Source organism: Pristis pectinata, chromosome 3 (genome assembly GCF_009764475.1).
Source record: "Pristis pectinata isolate sPriPec2 chromosome 3, sPriPec2.1.pri, whole genome shotgun sequence".
Lineage (NCBI taxonomy): Eukaryota > Metazoa > Chordata > Chondrichthyes > Rhinopristiformes > Pristidae > Pristis > Pristis pectinata.
In genome coordinates this window covers 135123166-135143202 of record NC_067407.1, presented here as the reverse complement: position 1 = coordinate 135143202, position 20037 = coordinate 135123166, and the positions used below count along the sequence as shown (strand labels likewise).

At 42.5% G+C, this 20037-nt stretch overlaps 1 protein-coding gene across 2 annotated transcripts in view; it reads left to right on the top strand.

Annotated features, from left to right (window-relative positions):
• map3k21 (mitogen-activated protein kinase kinase kinase 21) overlaps positions 1–16858 on the top strand; it is a 77531-nt gene extending 60673 nt beyond the window's left edge. Inside the window, exons 6-11 of one of the 2 annotated variants that reach the window (XM_052011639.1) lie at positions 1120–1242; positions 3260–3382; positions 5189–5342; positions 6503–6603; positions 8952–9710; positions 12598–16858. In XM_052011639.1, coding sequence (XP_051867599.1) covers positions 1120–1242; positions 3260–3382; positions 5189–5342; positions 6503–6603; positions 8952–9710; positions 12598–13019 — 1682 coding nt within the window. In that variant the 3' untranslated portion in view covers positions 13020–16858. The remainder of the gene's footprint in view (positions 1–1119; positions 1243–3259; positions 3383–5188; positions 5343–6502; positions 6604–8951; positions 9711–12597) is intronic. The other variant, XM_052011640.1, reaches the window with a different exon arrangement.
• The last annotated feature ends 3179 nt before the right edge of the window (positions 16859–20037 follow it).

Sequence of the window (20037 nt, the reverse complement as noted above, 5' to 3'; positions counted from 1 at the left end):
GTAAGTTTGATACCTTTTTTTATTTTAAATTTGTTGGACATGTAACTTGTTAACTGTTGTATTCGGTGTTTCAACATCTGAATCCACAAATTCCACTTTCCTTTTTGTTTGGCTGTATCTACTTGTGCTGCCTCCATTAATGCACGTCCTCTCGTGGTACAATTAATAGTGCATCGATGCACATATTCTGTGTTGACTTTTACCCATGTTCCCATTGCGTGGCCCTATTAATGTCCTTTTGCGTTCTGTTACCATCCTGATCCATGCTTTGTCATTAGACTTCGTGCCTTCCACGAATGTGTCAAGCCCCAGATATAGATTATTAATCAAATTGTCTTCTAAATACATTATATGCTGCTTTCTAGTATGTTGACCTTTTGCTTTGCAACATTCCACCATCATGCCAGCTTTTGCGCCATGAGTTTACTTACACATCATACCAGCTATGTCTTAGTAACTCATTGGCATGTCCTTTCAAGCTTGGCTACTTCTATCCGATGCAGACTGGGCCTGATATTGTCTTTAGTCATTTCACTTTCCTGATGCATATCCTTCCCAGCTTACAGACACCCGACTTGTGTACAGCCAGTACATATAAACGAGTGTTTGAGATACCGGCAGGATGGATTTGTCAGGGCTGCAGGAGACTGTTCTTGCTACTAGCTGGAAGTTTGCACAAGAAGAATACATTCCCATTAACACATTGATGCTGACACCATCTGGGCCAGCAGCAGTGTCCTTTTTAAAACCCAAGAGCATTTAAGACCTCATCTGGAGTAAAATCTTTTAAAAGGATATCATTATTAGCCAGAGATGGGTTCAGGCTAAATTTGTTAATATCAGCTTTATTATTAAGAATGGCAAAATGAAATTTTAAAATGCTTCTCCAGACTGTCTGCTCCTATGGGACAACCCATCTCTGCAGGCATCTTCCGCCATGTGGGAACTCTGTTCACAGCCGCATTTCCGACTTGCGAGCCATTCAGATTGTGAACAGTTTCACAGGAACGGAACTCTGCCGTAACCTGGGGAAGACCTGTATTGTGAGTCTGACTTCTAATTGTGATGGACATTGTTTTGTGCATCCTTGTGACAGTTCAGTTTATTTCCAATTGATAGATTTTCAGCACAAGATCACCGTTCAAGCCTCTCCAACTCTTGACAAGCGGAAAAGCTTGAATGGCAGCAGTTGCAGTCCGCCAAGCAGCCCCACCATCATCCCACGGCTCAGAGCTATACAGCGTAAGTGCAGTTTCATCTGTTATCTAACCATGTGTGTCTCAACAGTTTCGTAGTACTTGGCAAGTAGGGTAAAATTTTATATAAAGAAATGAAGAAAGTGTGGTTCCTTTTGTTCAATTTCATTAATTTTCTGATATTTAGGGGAAAAAATCATTCTAAAATCAAGAGAATAAGAATTGAGTTAATTATCACTGACCTGCATGGCATGAAAATTGTTGTTTTGCAGCAACAAAGATATAAAATTACCATAAACTGCAAAATAAATAGTGCAAAAAAAGAGGAATAATGAGGTACCACTCCTGGACCATTCAGAAATCTGATAGTGGAGTAGAGGAAGCTGTTCCTAAATCATTGAGTCTGGGTCTTTAGGCTCCTGTATCTCCTCCTCGATGGTAGTAATGTGAAGAGGGTATGTCCCAGATGGTGAGGGTTCTTAGTGATGCATGCTGCCTTCTTGAGACACCGCCTCTTGAAGATGTCCTCAATAGTGGGGCGGGTTGTGCCCATGTTGGAGCTGGCTGAGTCTACAACCCTCTGCAACCTCTTGTGATCCTGTGCATTGGAGCCTCCATACTCATGATGCAACCAGTCAGAATGCTCTCCACCATACATCTATAGAAATTTGCAAGTCTTTGGTGACGTACCAAATCTCCTCAGACTCTGTAATGAAGTATAGCTGTTGGTGTGCCTTCTTTGTGATTGCATCAATGTGTTGGGCCCAGGATAGATCCTCTGAGATGTTGACGCCTACGAACTTGAAGCTGCTCACCCTTTCCACCGCTGACCCCTCAATAAGGACTGCTGTGTGTTCTCCCAACTTCCCCTTCCTGAAATCCACAATCAGCTCCTTGGTCTTGCTGAGTGCGAGGTTGTTGTTGTGACACCACTCAACCAGCCGCTCTCTCTAACTCTTGCACACCTCCACATCGCCATCTGAGATTTTACCAACAACAGGGAATTTGTATGTCGTCAGGGTATTTCTCCTGTTTCCTTCATTTTTAGTGCCAATCTTGACCTTTCCAAAATGACCTGGATAGATATTTTTCTTCTTTTGTGTCTCTCCCTAGCTCCTAAAACAATATAGTTAACCAAATTAGTTGTGGTGAGGGTCAGTTTTGTTTTTAAAACATCAGTATCATTCTGTTGTTTGGTTTAACCTCCTGCATCTGAAAGGTTCCTGTTCCCTCTGACACCACTTTGGTGTCCTTTTAGTACCAACTTCTAACTTGGGGGCTAGCTCCTTCCTGGCAACTGATACTTTTTAGAGTGCTATTTCTGCCATCTTTTGTTTTTTCCTCCACATTGCTTTACGGAAAAGATTCATAGTGGAAAAACTTTTGAATCTGTCGCCAAATATGGTTGCAGTGTTGTAAATGACACTATGTCTTTGACACTGACCTACACCCCAAGCAGTGGACATAGAGAAATAAAGAGATTTTCCCCATTTCTACTCTGGACAGAAACTTTATCTATTCTTATGTACTCTGCAAACTGTAAAGCTTGTTAAATGCAGCATTTGTTGTGTAGACGTAGAGATTGGGAATCTCTTGTTCACTTCTGTTGATTTGAATTGATCTTAAATCCTGTGGAGACCCAAAATTGCTCTCCAAATGCAACTGGGATGTTGGGGAAATTGAATCAGTGTATTAGTGATTGAGTCCTATTAGATGGTCTTTGTGGGAGAATGGCAATTCTGTCAAGCTCCCAGAACAGAGTACCTCTGATACTTCTGGGATGTTTCATCAGAAGAAATGACAGAGAACTGCTAGTGGGACTGAGAGCCAGATTCTGGGCTTTTAGAGAAAGGGACAAAATTGGCAACTCCAAAGTGGTGCAAAACAACTTGAGAATGCTGCTATTAATTTTATTACATGCTTTTTATGAACGTTCCTGTTACAACCAGCTTTCTCGATGCCTTTTCACAAGCACCTACGTGATAGAGCTTATCAATTGTACTTCAACTAAAACAGCAGCTTTCTCCCCCTCCTCCACCTTCCTGTGTTTTTGTTCTCTTTAGTGAGTTCCAAAGCTGATGCTGCCAATTCCAGTGCCTTCCGCAACAGCATATATGTTTACCAACAGGATGTGGATATCGCAAGTGAATGTACAAGCAAATCCCTCAGTAGGGCTAAGACAAAAGGCAAGATGTTCTTGTTAAATCATCAGGCAATGAATCATCTTCTTGCTCTTGTGCACTGTTCAGTGGTGTCTCTTCTGATGCTTTCCAGCCAGCTCTTTGGTTTCTGATCTTTTTGTGCATTTGCTTTGTATATCATGGGGATGACCTTTTGCTAAAGTATACAACTGATAGTAAATCTAACCCATGTTGCATCTTTCCCCATTTATTTATTTAGCATAGTCAAAATGACCTCTCTTCCCCTATCTCGTATTCTTACTACTTTGCACATTGGTAGTGATGACAATTGAACCCAGCTCTAAACTCCGACATATTGCATTTTGGGGAATCAAACCTGGGTAGGACTTGTACAGTGAATGGTAGGGCCCTGGGGAGAGTGTTATGGAACAGAGGGATCAAGGAGTGCAAGTGCATAGTTCACTGAAAGCAATGTCACAGGTAGATACGGTGGTGAAGAAGGCATTTGGCACACTGGCCTTCATCAGTCAGGGTATCGAGTGCAGGAGTTGGGAAGTTATGTTGCAATTATACGAGACATTGGTGAGGCCGCCCTTGGAGTGTTGTGTACAGTTTTGGTCTCCCTGTTATAGAAAAGGTGTTATTAAACAAGAAAGAGTGCAGAAAAGATTTCCCAGGATGTTGCCTGGACTTGGGGGCCTGAGTTACAAGGAGGGGTGGCGTAGACTAGGACTTTATTCCCTGGAATGTAGGAGATTGAGGGGTGACCTGATAGAGGTGTACAAGATCATGAGGGGCATAGGGTGAAAGCACACAGTCTTTGTCCCAGGGAGGGGGTGCTGAAAACAAGAGGGCATAAGTTTAAGATCAGAGGAGAGAGATTCAAAAGGAAAAGCTTCTTCACTCAAAGGGTGGTGCGTATTTGGAATGAGCTGCCAGAAATAGTGGTTGAGGTGGGCACATTAGCAACATTTAAAAGCCATCTAGATAAGTACATGGATAGGAGAGGTTTAGAGGGCTATGGGCCAGACGTGGGCAGATGGGACTAGCTCACTGGGCAACACAGTAGGCACAGACAAGTTGGACCGAAGGGCCTGTTTCCATACTGTATGGCTCTATGACTCTGTAAGTAGAAATAATCCTTGGAGGAACAGTAATGCAAGATCTTGTCAGTATTAAAGGGTTAATGGCCAAGTTCCTTCCTTCGTTTATTTCACAGTATTTCAAATTGTCTGACTATTTTAATAAATCAATTATTTGGCAGTCTATTTCTCCATGGCCCTTACAGAGTGATGAAAGTTGGGAATGATCTACCAAGCGAGGTAACAGAGATGAAAAGCAACGGGGTTAATCAAAGTGCAATTAGATACATGCTGAAAGTTAATACAAGATGAATGGTTGAATGAACTGACCTTTCTTCATCCTTGACTTCACCTCTTTTGAAGTGATTGTTTTCATATTTTGACAGCCCAAGTCTAGGCAGTCACCACTGAATAGTGCACTTAAGATTAAATCTGCCTGTTGTCAGATATCTTTCAGTTGACAGACATCCACCTTTTTCCCCCTCTCCAGCGGGTTCTGCTCCTGTTACCCGTTGGCTTGCTGCTGGAATTTCACTGTTTCTCTTTGGCTCTTTGGGTCTAATTAGCATAAACCAGAGCAAAAGGTTTTAATCTTTTTAGGGTGTTCTCTGCTGGGCTTTTGTAGTTTTAAATAAGTGCTGTTGTTTTCTTTGGCTGTCTCTGAGCATTTTTGGTTTAAAATTCAGCTAATCATTTCTGAAACCACACGGGGTACATCTGCCTTCTCTTGGAAACATTTCAAGTTTCTGATCTGTTATGTGCTGTACAGTTACCCTTGATGAGAGCAATAGAACCTGGGGTAAAAGCACGGTCTACCGGCAGGAAGATTATGATGAAGACGTGCAGAAAGCTTGCAAGAAGAAAGGGCGGACGTGGGGACCTAGTTCTATGCAAACCAAGGAGCGGGCCAGTTGTGAGGAAAGGTGAGTGCTGGGAGTTGTGCTTTCTCTTGCTTGCTTGTGTTGTAGGGCCTAGCACCAGTCCTCCAGCATCTGTGCGTGAGGTTAGTCTGAGGGTTGGTTGGCTGTTTAGATGCGGAGACTATCCGAACAATCAGCTGGAGGAACTCAGCGTGTCGAACAGCATCTGTGGGAGGAAAGGAATTGTCGATGCTTCAGGTCGAAACCCTGCATCAGGATTTTAACCCAGAATGTTGACAATTCCTTTTACACACATACATCCCCCCCCCCCCCCACCCCCCAACAGATGCTGCTCGAGCCGCTGTGTTCCTCCAGCTGATTTGTTTGTTGCTCCAGATAACAGCATCTGCAGTCCCTTGTGTCTCCTGAGAGTATTTCGTTTGAACCTACTCATGTCTGATGTTCATGTACTTTTAGGAATAGTGATCAGGATTGGGAACCTGTGCTAAAGTAATCCCTGCCCCACCTCTTCTTGTTTCTCCTTCCTCAACTGAACACTTCCCTCTCCTCACCACCTATCCCTCTTTCCTGTACTGCCAACCACCTCCCCTGCATATCTTCCCACTGCCTCCAGCCACCACACTCTTTATCCCTCCTCCCATTCGCTCCCCAAATTCCTCGCAACCCACCCCACTTAAAATGATGATCTCCAGCCTCCCTTTTGCACTTTGGCGAGCTTTGTTCGGTGTAGGGTGAGTATCAGGGCCTCTGCTGGGATGCTTCCAAATTCAGGTGACCATCTTGAAGTTGCTGTCTGAGCTCTGGTGAGAATGGCCACCGGGGAAGGGTCCAGAGGGTGTCTGTGAAACACTTCCAGCAGGGAGAAAGTTGTTAGGCCAATGAGGACTGTATTTTAACAATTTGCAAAATATATAAAACTGGACAGTGAGTGTGAAGTGTCTTGTAACCAATTAGCAGTGAGTACAGGTTCCTGGCCCACAGACATCCATGAAACTCTACAGCACACCAGTGCTGTTCATGGTGATTGCTGGATAACACTTCCTTTAGTAGGTCATGTTCTCTGAGGCTGCGTGAATGACTGTGTTTTCAAAATTTGTGATCAGACCTGAAAGCGCTAACGTTTCTGAGTATGTCTTTAATCTTTAGAGAAAAGATAGACCACAATGATGATGAAACACAGTGATATTTGTTTTGAATATTAGGACAAGGCCTTTGTCAGATGGAAACAATCCATGGTCTACAAGTTTATTGAAGACTCCAACTTTACCTCTGACCTCAGTTTTTGCAAATTTTGCGGACCAGGGTAAGAAATTTCCCTATCTTGTAAATTAGTGTCTTTCATTTATGCTGGTTGAAGGTCTACATACGGTTAAAGTGGTGATTGTAGTAATAAAGGGAATTTGATTCACTGACATGGTTTTTCTTCAGACTCCAAAATTTATGCATTGTGCAGGGATGTCAGGGTTATTTAGCTTTTGATTCACACCCTGAATTGGTTTATTTCCAAGCAAGGAGGTGTAGTTGGTATTAGTTCACCTGGACCAGAAAAGTAATCACACAAGTTACCTGCTGCTGTTTGTCATTGCACAGTTGCTGACCATTGATGCCCCTTGATATCTCGCCCTGTGGCAATTGTTGACATCCGAACCTCAACATTGATGTGCAGTTGTCTGTTTTTGACATGTGACAGGGACATCTTGCACCAAAGCCCAATCTGTTCATCAGATCTTGTCAACTCGTCCACATTTGACTACCCTGGTCCAGGAACATCAAAACCATTTGCCTGCCTAAATTGGCCATGGTTGAACTCATTTAACCGAGAATATAAATGGAAGCAAAAGTGAACTTTATGCTCCCCTGAGCCTGCTCTGACCTTCAGCTAGGTCATGGCTGGTCTGATTTGTTCTTGATCTGATTGTATCTGATAGCCACAACCCTTGATTTTCTAACAATCTCTCTTTCAACCATAAATGTATTTAATGACTGTGTGTACACAACTCCATGGAGTAGTGAACTCAAAGATCCTTACCCCTCCTAAGAAAAGAAATTCTTCCTCCCTTCAGTCTTACAAGGAACCTTTATCCTCAGTCTGTGCCTTCTGGTTCTAGATTCCCCTCAGTAGGGAATCCCATCTCCACAGTATTGACCCTGTTGAGTTCCCTCAGGATTTTGTATGTTTCAATAAGATCACCTTTCATTTTCCTAAACAAAATATAGGGCCAATTTAGCAAATCTTCCCTTAAGTGATAAGCCCACGAATCAACCTGGTGAACATTTCCTGCACTACCTCCAAGACAAATGTGGAGACCAAAACTGTATACAATCCTTCAGGTGTAGTTTCACATCCGTACACTTATTGTTCAGGTACTAAGCACTTCAGAGCAGATTAAGCAATTGAATTTAGCGTGGTTTTCATGGTTTGATGAGCCCTTTATACAATGGAGGGAAGTGTAAGGAAGAGTTTTATATCAGTATACGAGTAGAACTGAAGAGAATGTTACCAATTTTTTTACACTATTTTTTAATATGAGACTATGTGCAGATTTTGACCTCTGGTTTGGAGCTTGTTAAAGCTAGTCCCTTGTATCATTTGTATCAAGTGTTGTTTCCTGAGACTCAGATTGCAGAGCCATCAATTTAAATGAAATTTTTTTTTAAGTCTACTAGCTGTTATCAAATAGTTTAGCTCTCAAATGATCTCGCATTAGGTTAATGCCCAATGTGGAAAAACTACAGTTTAGCATAGAACCGAGCTGAAATTTCTTGGCTATATCCCTGCTCCATGCTGATTCAGATCAGGCTCAGTAGTAAACTCAACAGTCAGCCAAGGTTCCTACTCCACATCCATTGTTAAGTGCACGTATTTTAATTGACACTGAACACATCCAGTCGTGACCAGTATGGATTGTTTGATCATTGTCGTGTTGCTTTTTTTTTGTGGGAACAAATTGGCTTTTCCATTTCTTGCCTTACAACAGTAATCACATTTCAAAAGTATTTAATTGGCTGCATAGCACTTTTGGATATCCTGACAGGAACTTAAAAAGTGTTAGATGAATGTCTTTCTCATTTCAGTAGGAACCCTAAACTAAAGGGAAATTTCTGTTTTATCCTTACCTACTCATCACATTTAGATGTGTGTCAGGAAAATGATCCTTGTAGGATTCTGGGTTAGTCATAGAATCGTAGAGAGATGCAAAGCATGGAAACAGACCCTTCAGCCCACTGAGTCCACACTGACCACTAAGTACCCATTTATACCACATTAATCCCATTTTTTCAAAACTCTCCCCACATTCCCATCAACTCCCCCCAGATTCTGTCACTCACCGACACACCAGGGGCAATTTACAGCGGCCAATTAACTTACTAACCCAAACCTTTTTGAGATGTGAGAGGAAACTGGAACACCCACAGGGTCACAGCGAGAACATGCAAACTCCACATGGGCAGCGCCAGAAATCAGTTTTGAACCCGGGTCTCCGGCGCTGCGAGACAGTGGCTCTACCAGCTGTGCCACTGTGCTGTCCTAATTGGAAGTTCCGTCCTATGACCTTATCTGAGCTCCATCCATAGATTCCTTTCTTGACAAATATGCACCTGTTCACCTTAGTTCATAGTTACTGAAACATACAATTCTCTTGCCCACAGGGATTGCGTCTGAGCAGACTCAAGCAGCTGAAGACTACGAGAATCGACCAAAGCAGTCCAAGTTACCTAATCAGGTGTATATTGATCTACCTCTTCGTAAAGATCATCAGGGAGAGGGAGATGGTGGCAGCGAAAGCCAGGAGGAGACCACGACAACGCCTGTCAGCTCGGCCAACAGCACCCCGCAGGTCACTCCCACCAACAGCCTGAAGCGACTAATCCAGAGGAAGAAAACTGATATAGTTCTGTATGGCTGTGCCGTGCTGCTCGCGTCCGTGGCCTTGGGCTTCGACATCCGAGAAGTGAATAAATCGCAGGTTTCGGAGGAGATTGAAGTCAAGGAGGAGAAGAAGAAGAAGGAGGGGCTCTTTCAGAGAACCAGCAGGTTCCGCAGAAGCACAAGTCCCCCCAACAGGACAGCCTCCAAGAAGGACGAGGCCAACATTCCCTCACTGAACTCGCATGCCATTAATCTCCTGTCCATGTCTTCCATTTCCGAATGTAATTCCACCAGATCCTTGCTCCGGTCGGACAGTGAGGACACATCCACTTTTAACACGGCACTTGCTCCTGCCACCACCGTCCACAAACTAGAATTCTTGACTGACAATCCTCCGAACAGCTCCATAAACGGGACCCACAAGAATCTGGATGAGTTGCCTTTGTCGGACACTGAGAATTTGAAAGAGTTGAGTACAGTGCCTGTAGAGGCAGCTGCTAAACCCACTGGCCAGCTGCCATCAGAAGGAAGCCCAACCAGTAAGTTTCTTTGAAGGCTACGATGCCAACCAGGCATCTTGTTCAGTGTCCAACTTTGTATCAAGATTCAGGGATGGTCTGTTTTAAGGTGCAATTACCTACTCGCCATTCAATTTCAATCATGTCCAACTGGAAGCCACAGTGCTGCTTTCACAGAGGAATTGCAAAGCTTTCCCCATCTATTTCAGCAGAGTCGGAGATTGGTAAATTGGTTTATTATTGTCACGTGTACCGAAGTTTTGCATGCCATCCATACAGATCATTCATTACATCAGTGCATTGAGGTAGTACAAGGGAAAACAATAACAGAATGTAGAATAAAGTGTTACAGAGAAAGTGCAGTGTAGGCAGACAATAAGGTGCAAGGCCATAAATGAGGTGGGTTGGAAAGGTCAAAAGTCCATCTTATCATACTAGGGGACTGTTCAATAGTCTTAACAGCGGGTTAGAAGCTGTCCTTGAGCCTGGTGGTATGTGCTTTCAGGCTTTTGTATCTTCTGCCTGATGGGGGGGAGAAGGGAGAATGTCCGGGTGGGTGGGGTCTCTGATTATGCTGGCTGCTTTACTGAGACAGCAAGAAGAGTAGACGAGTCCATGGAGGGGAGGCTGGTTTCTGTGATGCGCTGAGCCGTGTCCACAACTCTCTTCAGTTTCTTGCAGTCACAGGCAGAGCAGTTGCCGTACCAAGCTGTGATGCATCCAGATAGAATGCTTTCAGAAAGAATATGTAAATGGGCCCTTCAGCCCATCCAAGCTAGTCCCATTTGCCAGCATTTGGCCCATAACCTTCTAAACCTTTCCTGTCCATGTACCTGTCCAACTGTCTTTTAAAAGTTATTATACCTGCCTAAACCACTTCCTCTGGCTGCTTATTCTGCATACATACCATCCTCTGTCTGAAAAAAGTTTCCCCTCAAGTTCCAATTAAATCTCTCCCCTCTCAACTTAAACCTATGCCCTCTTGTTCTTGATCCCCCAACCCTGGGAAAAAGACCGAGTGCATTCACCCTATCCATGCCCCTCATAGAACCTGGTTTAAATGCTTGCTGCCCTTGACTGGAGAGCATAAAGAAAAGGAAAGAATAGCACTGAGACAGCAGCCACCAGTGTGATGAAGGCAGTGAATGTTGAGCCAGTGAGCCACAACGATATCTGGTAACAGCCACGTGAGGGAGGTGGCTGAAAGTTGAGGGTGCTGTTGATGGTGAGGTGGATAGTCATAGGCTCCAGTATATTGATCAGTTGGTAAGATGGGCAGAGCAATGGCAGATGGAATTTAATCCTGCTTAGTGCAAGTTGATGCACTTGGGAGGACTATTAAGAGTAGGATGTGCGCAGTGAATGGTAGGGCTCCAAGGAGTATTGGGGAACAGAGGGATCTTGGTGTACACATCCAAGGATCCCTGAAGTTGGCAGCACAAATGGATATTTGGCAATCACATAGACGCCACGGCCAAGAAAGCTCACCAGCACCTCTACTTCCTCTGGAAGCTAAAGAAATTTGGTATGCCCCCTTTGATACTCGCCAGCTTTTATCGATGCACCATAGAAAGCATCCTATCTGGATGCATCACGGCTTGGTACGGCAACTGCTCTGCCTGGGACCGCAAGAAACTGCAGAGTTGTGGACGCAGCCCAGCGCATCACAGAAACGAGCCTCCCCTCCATGGATTCTGTCTATAGCTCTCGCTGCCTTGGTGAAGCAGCCAGCATAATCAAAGACCCCACCCATCCGGGTCATTCTCTCTTCTCTCCTCTTCCATCAGGCAGGAGATAAGGAGCCTGAGGGCACGTACCACCAGGCTCAAGGACAGCTTTTATTCCAATGTATACGATAAGATGGACTCTTGACCTCACAATCTACCTTGTTATGACCTTGCACCTTATTGTCTACCTGCAATGCATTTCCCTGTAGCTGTGACACTTTACTGTGTATTCTGTTATCATTTTACCCTGTACTACCTCAATGCACTACCTATTATGCTGGCTGCTTCACCAAGACAAGTTTTTCACTGTACCTCAGTACAAGTGACAATAATAAACCAATACAATGGTGAAGATATATGGGAGACTCGCCTTCATTAGCCTGGCCATAGAATGCAAGAGCAGAGAAGTTATGATGCAACTATACAAAACATCTGTTTGGCCATAGATACAGTACCGTGTGCAGGATGCAAAGGGTCCTTTCTATAGCATGGTGACGAGAACTGCACCTAGTGCTGAAGAGGGTGCAAAGGAGATTTTCCAGGACGTTGCCTTTCGAGCAGAGCGTGGAGAGCGAGGTTATTTTCCTTCAATTGGAGGAGGCTGATAGAGATGGTGTAGATGGTGAGAGACTTTTCTCCATAGTAGAAATGTCAAAAGCCAGAGGCCATAGGTTTTGGGGAAGAGTGTTAGAAGGGATCTAAGGAAGAACCTTTTCACCCGGTGGGTAATTGGAATCTGGAACACACTGCCTTGGTGGATGGTGGAGGCAGAGACTCAACGTGTAAGTATTGGGACAAGTACTTGAATCAGCAAGGAACCGAGGGCACCTAAATGGGCTGAGTATAGATAGTAATTGATGAGCTGAAGGGCCTGTTTCTGTGCCGTATGACTCTTAGAACCCTAACTATCCATGGGTCATATTAAATACAAAACAGTGCCTGGGACGAGGCAAAGGTTTTCTTTGGTGTCCAGTACAATGCTGATTATAAATTTCCAGATAGGTCCTGTTCATTGGCCAGTTTAACTGTCATCACCAGAGTTTTATGTTCTGTGGTATGTGTTAGCTTGGAGTAGATGTTAGAGACCTGCCTGTTGAATTATTTGCATCCTGTGACTCATTGTGATGCAGCATCTTGTTCTTTCAGATGGATGATGCTCTTTTCTTAAATATTTCTCACAGCTAATGGAGTTGCTGACATCAGTCCACGTAGAGAGTCTGAGTTCCCACGTCTTCCAGATCCCAAATCCCTGTACCCAGCGTCTGCAAGAAGGAGGACTCCTAAAAGGGATGTGCTGCCTGAGAGACCGAAATCTGGGGACGCCGTACCCAGGCCACGGCCATCCCTGCCCCGAATCAGAACAGACCCCTGGCGATTTGTGTCGCACTCGATCAGCCTGAATGACTCCCCGGATGCCACAGTGCCTACTTTGGACGCACTCCTCACTGCTGAACGATGCCCCAGTTTGCCCTTTGGTGCCTGCTCACTACTTGACATGGACGTTGAAGGCCAAAGCCAGGATGGCACAGTTCCCCTCTGCAGGGGTGAGTCCCAGCCTGGCAGACCCGGTGGCTTTGAACTGGAGAAAGAGTTTATGTTTTAGCACTCACTGCCTTGGAGATGGGACTATGCATCTGTTCCTTTATTTGCAAGAGCAATTTCATGAATGCATTGAACCTTGTTTGGAAAGAAAAAAAATGTGAACAGAATGTATATTTTTTTCCCTAGGCGTTTTTCTATTGTAGCCCATGTGCTCCTACCTAATCACAGCAGGCGAAGAAGGTCCTCTCGCGACTTGGCTCTCTTCGTTAACACCCTACCTTCACATCCTGGACCTGAGCTGGATTTGATCTTGGGTAACTGGTACATGAGCACTACTTTATCCTGCACTGGCTGTCAGATTGGAGAAAAGGAAGATCAATTTACTCCATGCGAAACTGGAAGCGCAGTTTTGCGTCTAGCCCATGGTATTTTGCACTTTGAATATCAAAATTTAATCTGTAGTCATTTCGGGCGGCCTGCTTCATATTTAAAGTGAAAGTCTAGTGAGGGTTTCTGGATGATTTGCTTGAAGAAACTTGATTAGTTTGCATTGAACCATTACCATGATGTAAGGAAGATATCTGGGGTATAGATTTGATGCATGTTTTCATGCTGTCTTAAATTTTATTTCTATCTGGCAGAGTTTAAGTTGATCTATGTCGAGGCAGTATCCCTTTTATTTGTTCAGACTGTGGTTCTTGGTGGCAATGCCAGCAATTATTGTCCAATCCCAATTGCCCCTGAACCATTGGTGGGTGTGGGGTCACGTATATGGCAGATGTTCACCCCTAACAAACACTAGTTGACCAGATGGGCTTTTATGACAATCTGGTAGTTTCACAGTCAATATTACTGGCTGCAGTAGTTAATTTTAATTCCAGATTTATTTAATTACTTGAATTCGTATTTCCAGCTGCTGTGGTGGGATTCAAGTTTGTCCCTGGATAGCAATCCAGCAACAACAACTCTGCTACTGTCCCCTTAACAGCTGTTCCACAAGTATCTCCTCAAATGCTCTCAGGAGTTTTAGTACTATGCAAGTTCAGTTAAATGATTATTCATTATGCTTTATCAACTAAATGTGCTCCAAAAACTGTAGGCTATTTGCACAGATTATGAAAGGTTCTTTGTCAAAATAAATCATTACTAAAGTTCCCACCAATGGCTTGTGTGTAGAGAAGTGACACTCAGGCACACAGTCCCAGCATGTCTCAGGCGGAGGTGGTGGTTGTGGTTGCTACAATTGATTGTAGCACTGCTGCCTGTGCAGTTGTGTTCACCCTGTGGTGGGTTCTTTCCACAACTGTGAGCCTTGATGGAATGGCACTGGAAAATGTTTTTGCAGTCATTGCTAACTGCTGAGGCCCACAACAGAACTCTGGCAATCTAGGCAATGGGCTGTATTTGGAGCTACCTGTCAGTGAGGAAACAAATACCTTTCAAGAAAAGATTTTTCCAAGCTAAGGGAAAAAATTGAGTAAACAAAAGGGATACTTCCTGTTGTTCTATTGCAATAATACATTGACCATAACACAGAGCAAACTCTACCACATGGAAAAAGAGCTCAAATATCAAGACCTTGCCACTTGGATGTGGTCTTGATGTACAATCGTTTCTCAGCCTACAACCTCCTGGTGATTTAAGGGGGCTATCTTTCAAATTACCCAGCTCTGGGATCAATGGCTCACTATTTTTAGAAGTTAAATTTCAGAAGTTAAATTGTAGCCAAGAATGCCACCTAAGGATTTTATCTTTGAAGGTTACGGTGAATACCATTCGAACACTGGAAATAGTTGATTAACTGTTTTACAGAGCTTCCTTGATTTTAGAGAAAAAAATAGCTGCTCAGGCTTTGTGAATAGCTTATAGAGCATGAATTGGATTCTACTTGGCTGCTGCCTTATTTATTAACATATCTTTCAAGCTGCAAAGGTTCAGTCAACTTTTTCTAAATCAAAACAAATCTGCTGCTAGTTCTCAACATTTGTGATGAGCCTTTGGGGGGGGGGGGGAAAAAATCTGTAAAATGTATTCATTATGCTGAAGATATAACTTTTACAAATCTGCGGATGGTTTTGAACACCTTCTTTCTGGCTGTCGTAGAGTTTGACTGTTTTTTAATCTGTTCTGACTTGTAGCCCAGTGCCCTCCTAGGTGCATTCCAATACCCACCTGGCCTGGCTGATTATTACAGATGCTTCCAGGATGCAATTAACTATTGCCTTCAGCCATTTAAAGCTGCAAACCATCATATTTTACAATATTCATGTTGATGTGAAACAGTTTGTATATCACAACTGGCTAATTTATTAGTAAATATTACATTCCACAGGACAAATAAGGCCAGAACTTAGTATTTGGGTTTCTGTACACCAGTTTAGTTTCTAGTACTGGATTTGTAAAATAAAAAATTGTGGGGTATTGCACTTAAATGCATAAGTTATTCTGTTGCTTCTTAGTTGTGGTTGGGATTTATATTGAGCTTCAAGGGCTAATAAGCATTACATCATGGCAATGTAGCCTGAGAGTCTGTGTGCAGTTTAATGCCACTGTCGATTTACTGATCTGCCTTCATTTCCTTTTGCCTCCTGATCTGATTCCATTATTCCTGACCTCCCTCTACAGTTCTGCGGCTGTCCTGATTTGGTTCAGTCTGGCCGTGTGGTTGGGCGATGTTTGGTGCTAGAGTTCCAGACAGGGTATAAGCTTCATTCAATAGCAGTTGAAACTGAGTGTAAGGAGCATCAGTTCCTCGTGTTAAACGGAAAAGGGATCAGTGGGAGGACTCTGTATCCCTGCTGATTGTGCCTATTTTTATACAAATCATTTTATGTACCAGCAGTCATTTACAACCAGAGGGTTACTAAGGTTGATTCAGAATTTAAGGGTGTATTTTTCACAATCAGAGAATGTCATATTGTTTAAAACCTGTCTGATAATTGAACTAATGTAGAAACTGTTCCAATTTCTGATCTATAATCCAACTGATTCATCTCAGTGTTAACATGTATTTTAAGAACTAGCTACTTTTTTTGCATAACTGGATGTTGGAATATCATCACCTTTTTACCTCTGTTCAAATACAATTAGTTTTTTTGAAAGCTTAATTACTGTACATTCAGTGTGACTGATTCTTATCCTTGCTACTCAAATCATATGATATACTTGTGCTTTGATTTTTTTTGGTAAAATACATAAGCTTTTTGTACCACTTTATAAATCATCTGTCAAAGGTCTTTTCACTTGAAGATGCTGCTTTATATATTTGTTTAGTTGTATTTTTACTGCAGTTTGAGACTTTGAATAATATTTATGTAAAATCTTAGGTATTAAGTAAGAATGTGTTTTATATTTTGCCAAGCAGGCTTGGTCTATGTCAAGTCCCAGAAAAGGATAATGGTAGTTCTTTTTGGGAAGCTTGATATCAGAGTACGTGTATTGCCCATTTTGTTTCCCTTCTAAATGTATCTTTGGTTCAAAAACCCTTAATAAATATTAAAAAGAGATCCTTATTTTGATTTCACAATCATGTCTTGTAAAAACAATAATTGCAGAATCTGATTCCCTTTGAACAGTTTAGTCTTAAAGTAAAACAGTTCTTGGAAACGAGACTTGATCAGTGCCACAATTTACATTGGGTGAAATTATCTCTTCACTTCGGGTTCACGCCATAAATTACAGAAACACGACTATGCTAAATGGCCCCTCAGAGATTAATTTAATTAGATCATAGCCAATCTGTGCTTCCAATAACCTGTTGACCAATAAAATTGATTAAAACCTCATTTGAAGTACCTGTTCATTAAAATTCTGTCAAATTTAACTTGATCCCCAATATATTTGGGGAAAATTGCTCTATCTTTCCACTATTTTTAGGTTGGAAAAAACATCCTGATTTCTTTCTCTCCCCCCACTCTCTCTCCCCCCCCCCCCCCCCCCCCCCCCCCCGCTGCTGAATGGCCTTGCTCTGATCATAAGATGTAACACAGTGGGTGCAGTATTTAATGTTAATTGTCTGAATCTGACCAAGTATAAGCTAAACAATAAATAGATCTGCAGTGTCCATTTTAAATTCCCTTCCCCCCTCGGTAAGATACCTAATCTTAATAAGTGTTCCTCCTGCTTCAGCAAAATAATGTTTTTAAAATGAAAACAATACGATGGGGTTCTATCAGTGTGTGTGACACCATCAGATGTGAATGCACATGGGCTTGGCTGTTTAACCCTTGTATTAAGTGCACATTGGCAAGATACTGGGGGAGTCGACACCCATGGAGCTTTATACCCCAGCAAGAGTTGGTGCCTACATGGGACTATGTTGCCAGATAATACTTAAATCATTTTCTTCCTCCAGTTAAAGGTCAATCCAATTTCTATCTATCGCCTTGCCCCCAATCAGGGCATGGGCATTATAGCCTTTCCATCAATAGTTTCTTTACCCTCATTCATGTAAAATATATTATCACAATAAGAAATCCTTGTGCTAAGTCCTTGTTCAGCATTCAAATTGGACGATTGGTGAGAAGTTTGGGTTGTGGTTTAAAAAAAAAGGTTCTTATCCTGTTGACAGCAGGAATGAAAATGCTGCTCTATTGCAAACTCCTTGATCCATCTTGGATCTTGCATTGACTCCTAGACACTGGGTAGTTCGAGCATATTCCTTTCACGGTGCCCCTGTCCCTATCCCATTGAGACAATCATGACAAGCTGGAATTGTTAGTTTTACTCTGGATCCTCAACTTCCTTATCGGGAGCAAGAAGTTTCAGGATACATGTCAGTGATAAACCTGATTCTGACACCCTCAATGATAATACAAGATGCAAATGATCAAAAGGCGGCCAAACCACAGGTTGACCATGCACCCACCGTGTCCTTGCCAGTACATAAAAAGGTATTTGGTGTAATCCTGATGGAAAAACATGATGATGCTGGAGGAACTCAGCAGGCCAGGCAGCATCCATGGAGAAAAGCAGGCGGTCAATGTTTTTGGTCAGGACGTCCTGAACTGAAACATCGACCGCCTGCTTTTCTCCACGGATGCTGCCTGGCCTGCTGAGTTCCTCCAGCGTCATTGTTTTTTTTCATCTAGATTCCAGCATCTGCAGTCCTTTTGCTTCTCTTCTTTGGTGTAATTCTATTTACTATTCTTTGCCCTCTAGTCTTGTAGGTTACAGCAGTTCAGTGCTAACTCCAGGTATTAAATGCGGTGAGGATTTGTACCTCCAGCACACCTTCAGGCAGTAAGTTCCAAACACTTTCCATTTCTTGGGTGAACAAAGTCTTCCTCAATCCCTCTTAGATCTTCCTACCTATTAATTACACCTAGTTATTGACCTATTAGGGAAAAGGGTCCTTCCTGTTCACTCTGCTAGCTATTTATAACTTTTGAAACCTCAATTAAACCTCCTCTTGTCCACCAGATAAAATAACCACAGCCTAGACAACCCTGCTCCCTTATCTAAAACTCTCCAGCCCTGGCAACATCCTAGTAAATCTCAGCTTTAAAAAAAAGTGTTCAACGTAAGATGACTCCCAGATTACAGCTTGTATCCCAGTCAGGAGTTGAGTTTGATTGTATCCATTTCCGGCAGCGCACAGATTTTGAAAACAGTCTTGCCATTGAGGTGATTCGAGATATATTTTTCAAGCTAACTTATTACCAGAGGCCAGTGCTTACATACTTGGTTTTAATTCCCTGTCAGTCTCCATACTAAGTTTATTGGTGTGAATTATTGAACAGGAGAGGCTGATAATGTTCCATAAACCACAATGTACACCTCATAACTAATCCCTTGACTGCATCTGTGTTTTGGATAATTGTGGTATGAAACCTTTCTGAGCAACTTGAATTGTATGTGATTTATTCATACTGACTTTGGTCCCTAATTTATCCAACCTTTCATTAAATCTTTCCACTAAATGTAATGCTATGACCTACTGAGGGAAAAGGGCATTATTTCTACAGTGGTAGTGCTGTGCATGACTGGAAATTAGGCCTTGTAGCTTGCCCCCTGCTAAATTCCTGTATGTTATCTTCCTAACAATAAGCAATCTCGAGCACCATTTTGATTTCTCCCTTCTATCCAGAAACATGTGAATAACTTCCGGGAAAACTTTGCATCTTTCCACGGCACAGTGGCCTTCTGTCACCTAAGAACATAAATGTTCAGATGGGCTCTTTAATTTCTCATCCCTGTTGTCTTTTGACCATCTGCTTCAAAGAATGTCCCTTCAATAGGAATTGTCCATTGCTCTGGGTGTTTGTTCCTCCTGATGCAGGGCTGGTAATGTGATTATGCATCAATCTTTAACATTATTTCTGTGCCTTAAGGTCCATTTTAACAGTGGATCAGAACAAAGCCAGCAAATGCTGGTAATGATTGAAACATTCCATTTTAGTTGGAGTTTTGATAACCACATCTTACAGCTCATAAAATAGACCAACTCTTAGAATATACTTTTGTATGGAAGGACTCTATCTGTTGCCATATTATCTGTGCATGTTCTGACTGATGTAAACTACAAGTTAAATTTCACATTCCAAAAATAAGATGCTGAAATAGCAAAAACAAAAGTATTTTGACTAATCAACCTGTAACATTTGTGTTATAAATAACTTCTCATTGGGTTCTTCAATACAAAACCTTGCTGCAAATCCCTTGGTATGGTCAAGATACCCACGTAATGCTTTACTTTAAAGGGAAAAAGTACTTAAATCATGAGGGGAGTAGTGTCTCACATTTGGATCATGTAAACTGACAATGGGACGGATGTAATTGGACAGTGCGCTCTGCTTGTCCGTGTTACACGCGTTGCAGGTTAGTGGTGTTCACATTCCAGATTGAATCACAGGTGCTGCTTGGAATTGAATGTTAACACTAATGGTACAAATCGACAATGAGATGTGTGTACTACTGAATACTTTTTCTGTAGCTATAAATTTGTTTTTTTTTGTATTTTGACACTCATGGTACTGTCAAGGAAAAAATTCACTGGATCACTTTCTACAAAAAGCTATTTGTATGAGATAATTTTGCTGTCCAGAGAATGCTGGCTCTTTTGGCCAACATCAGATGTA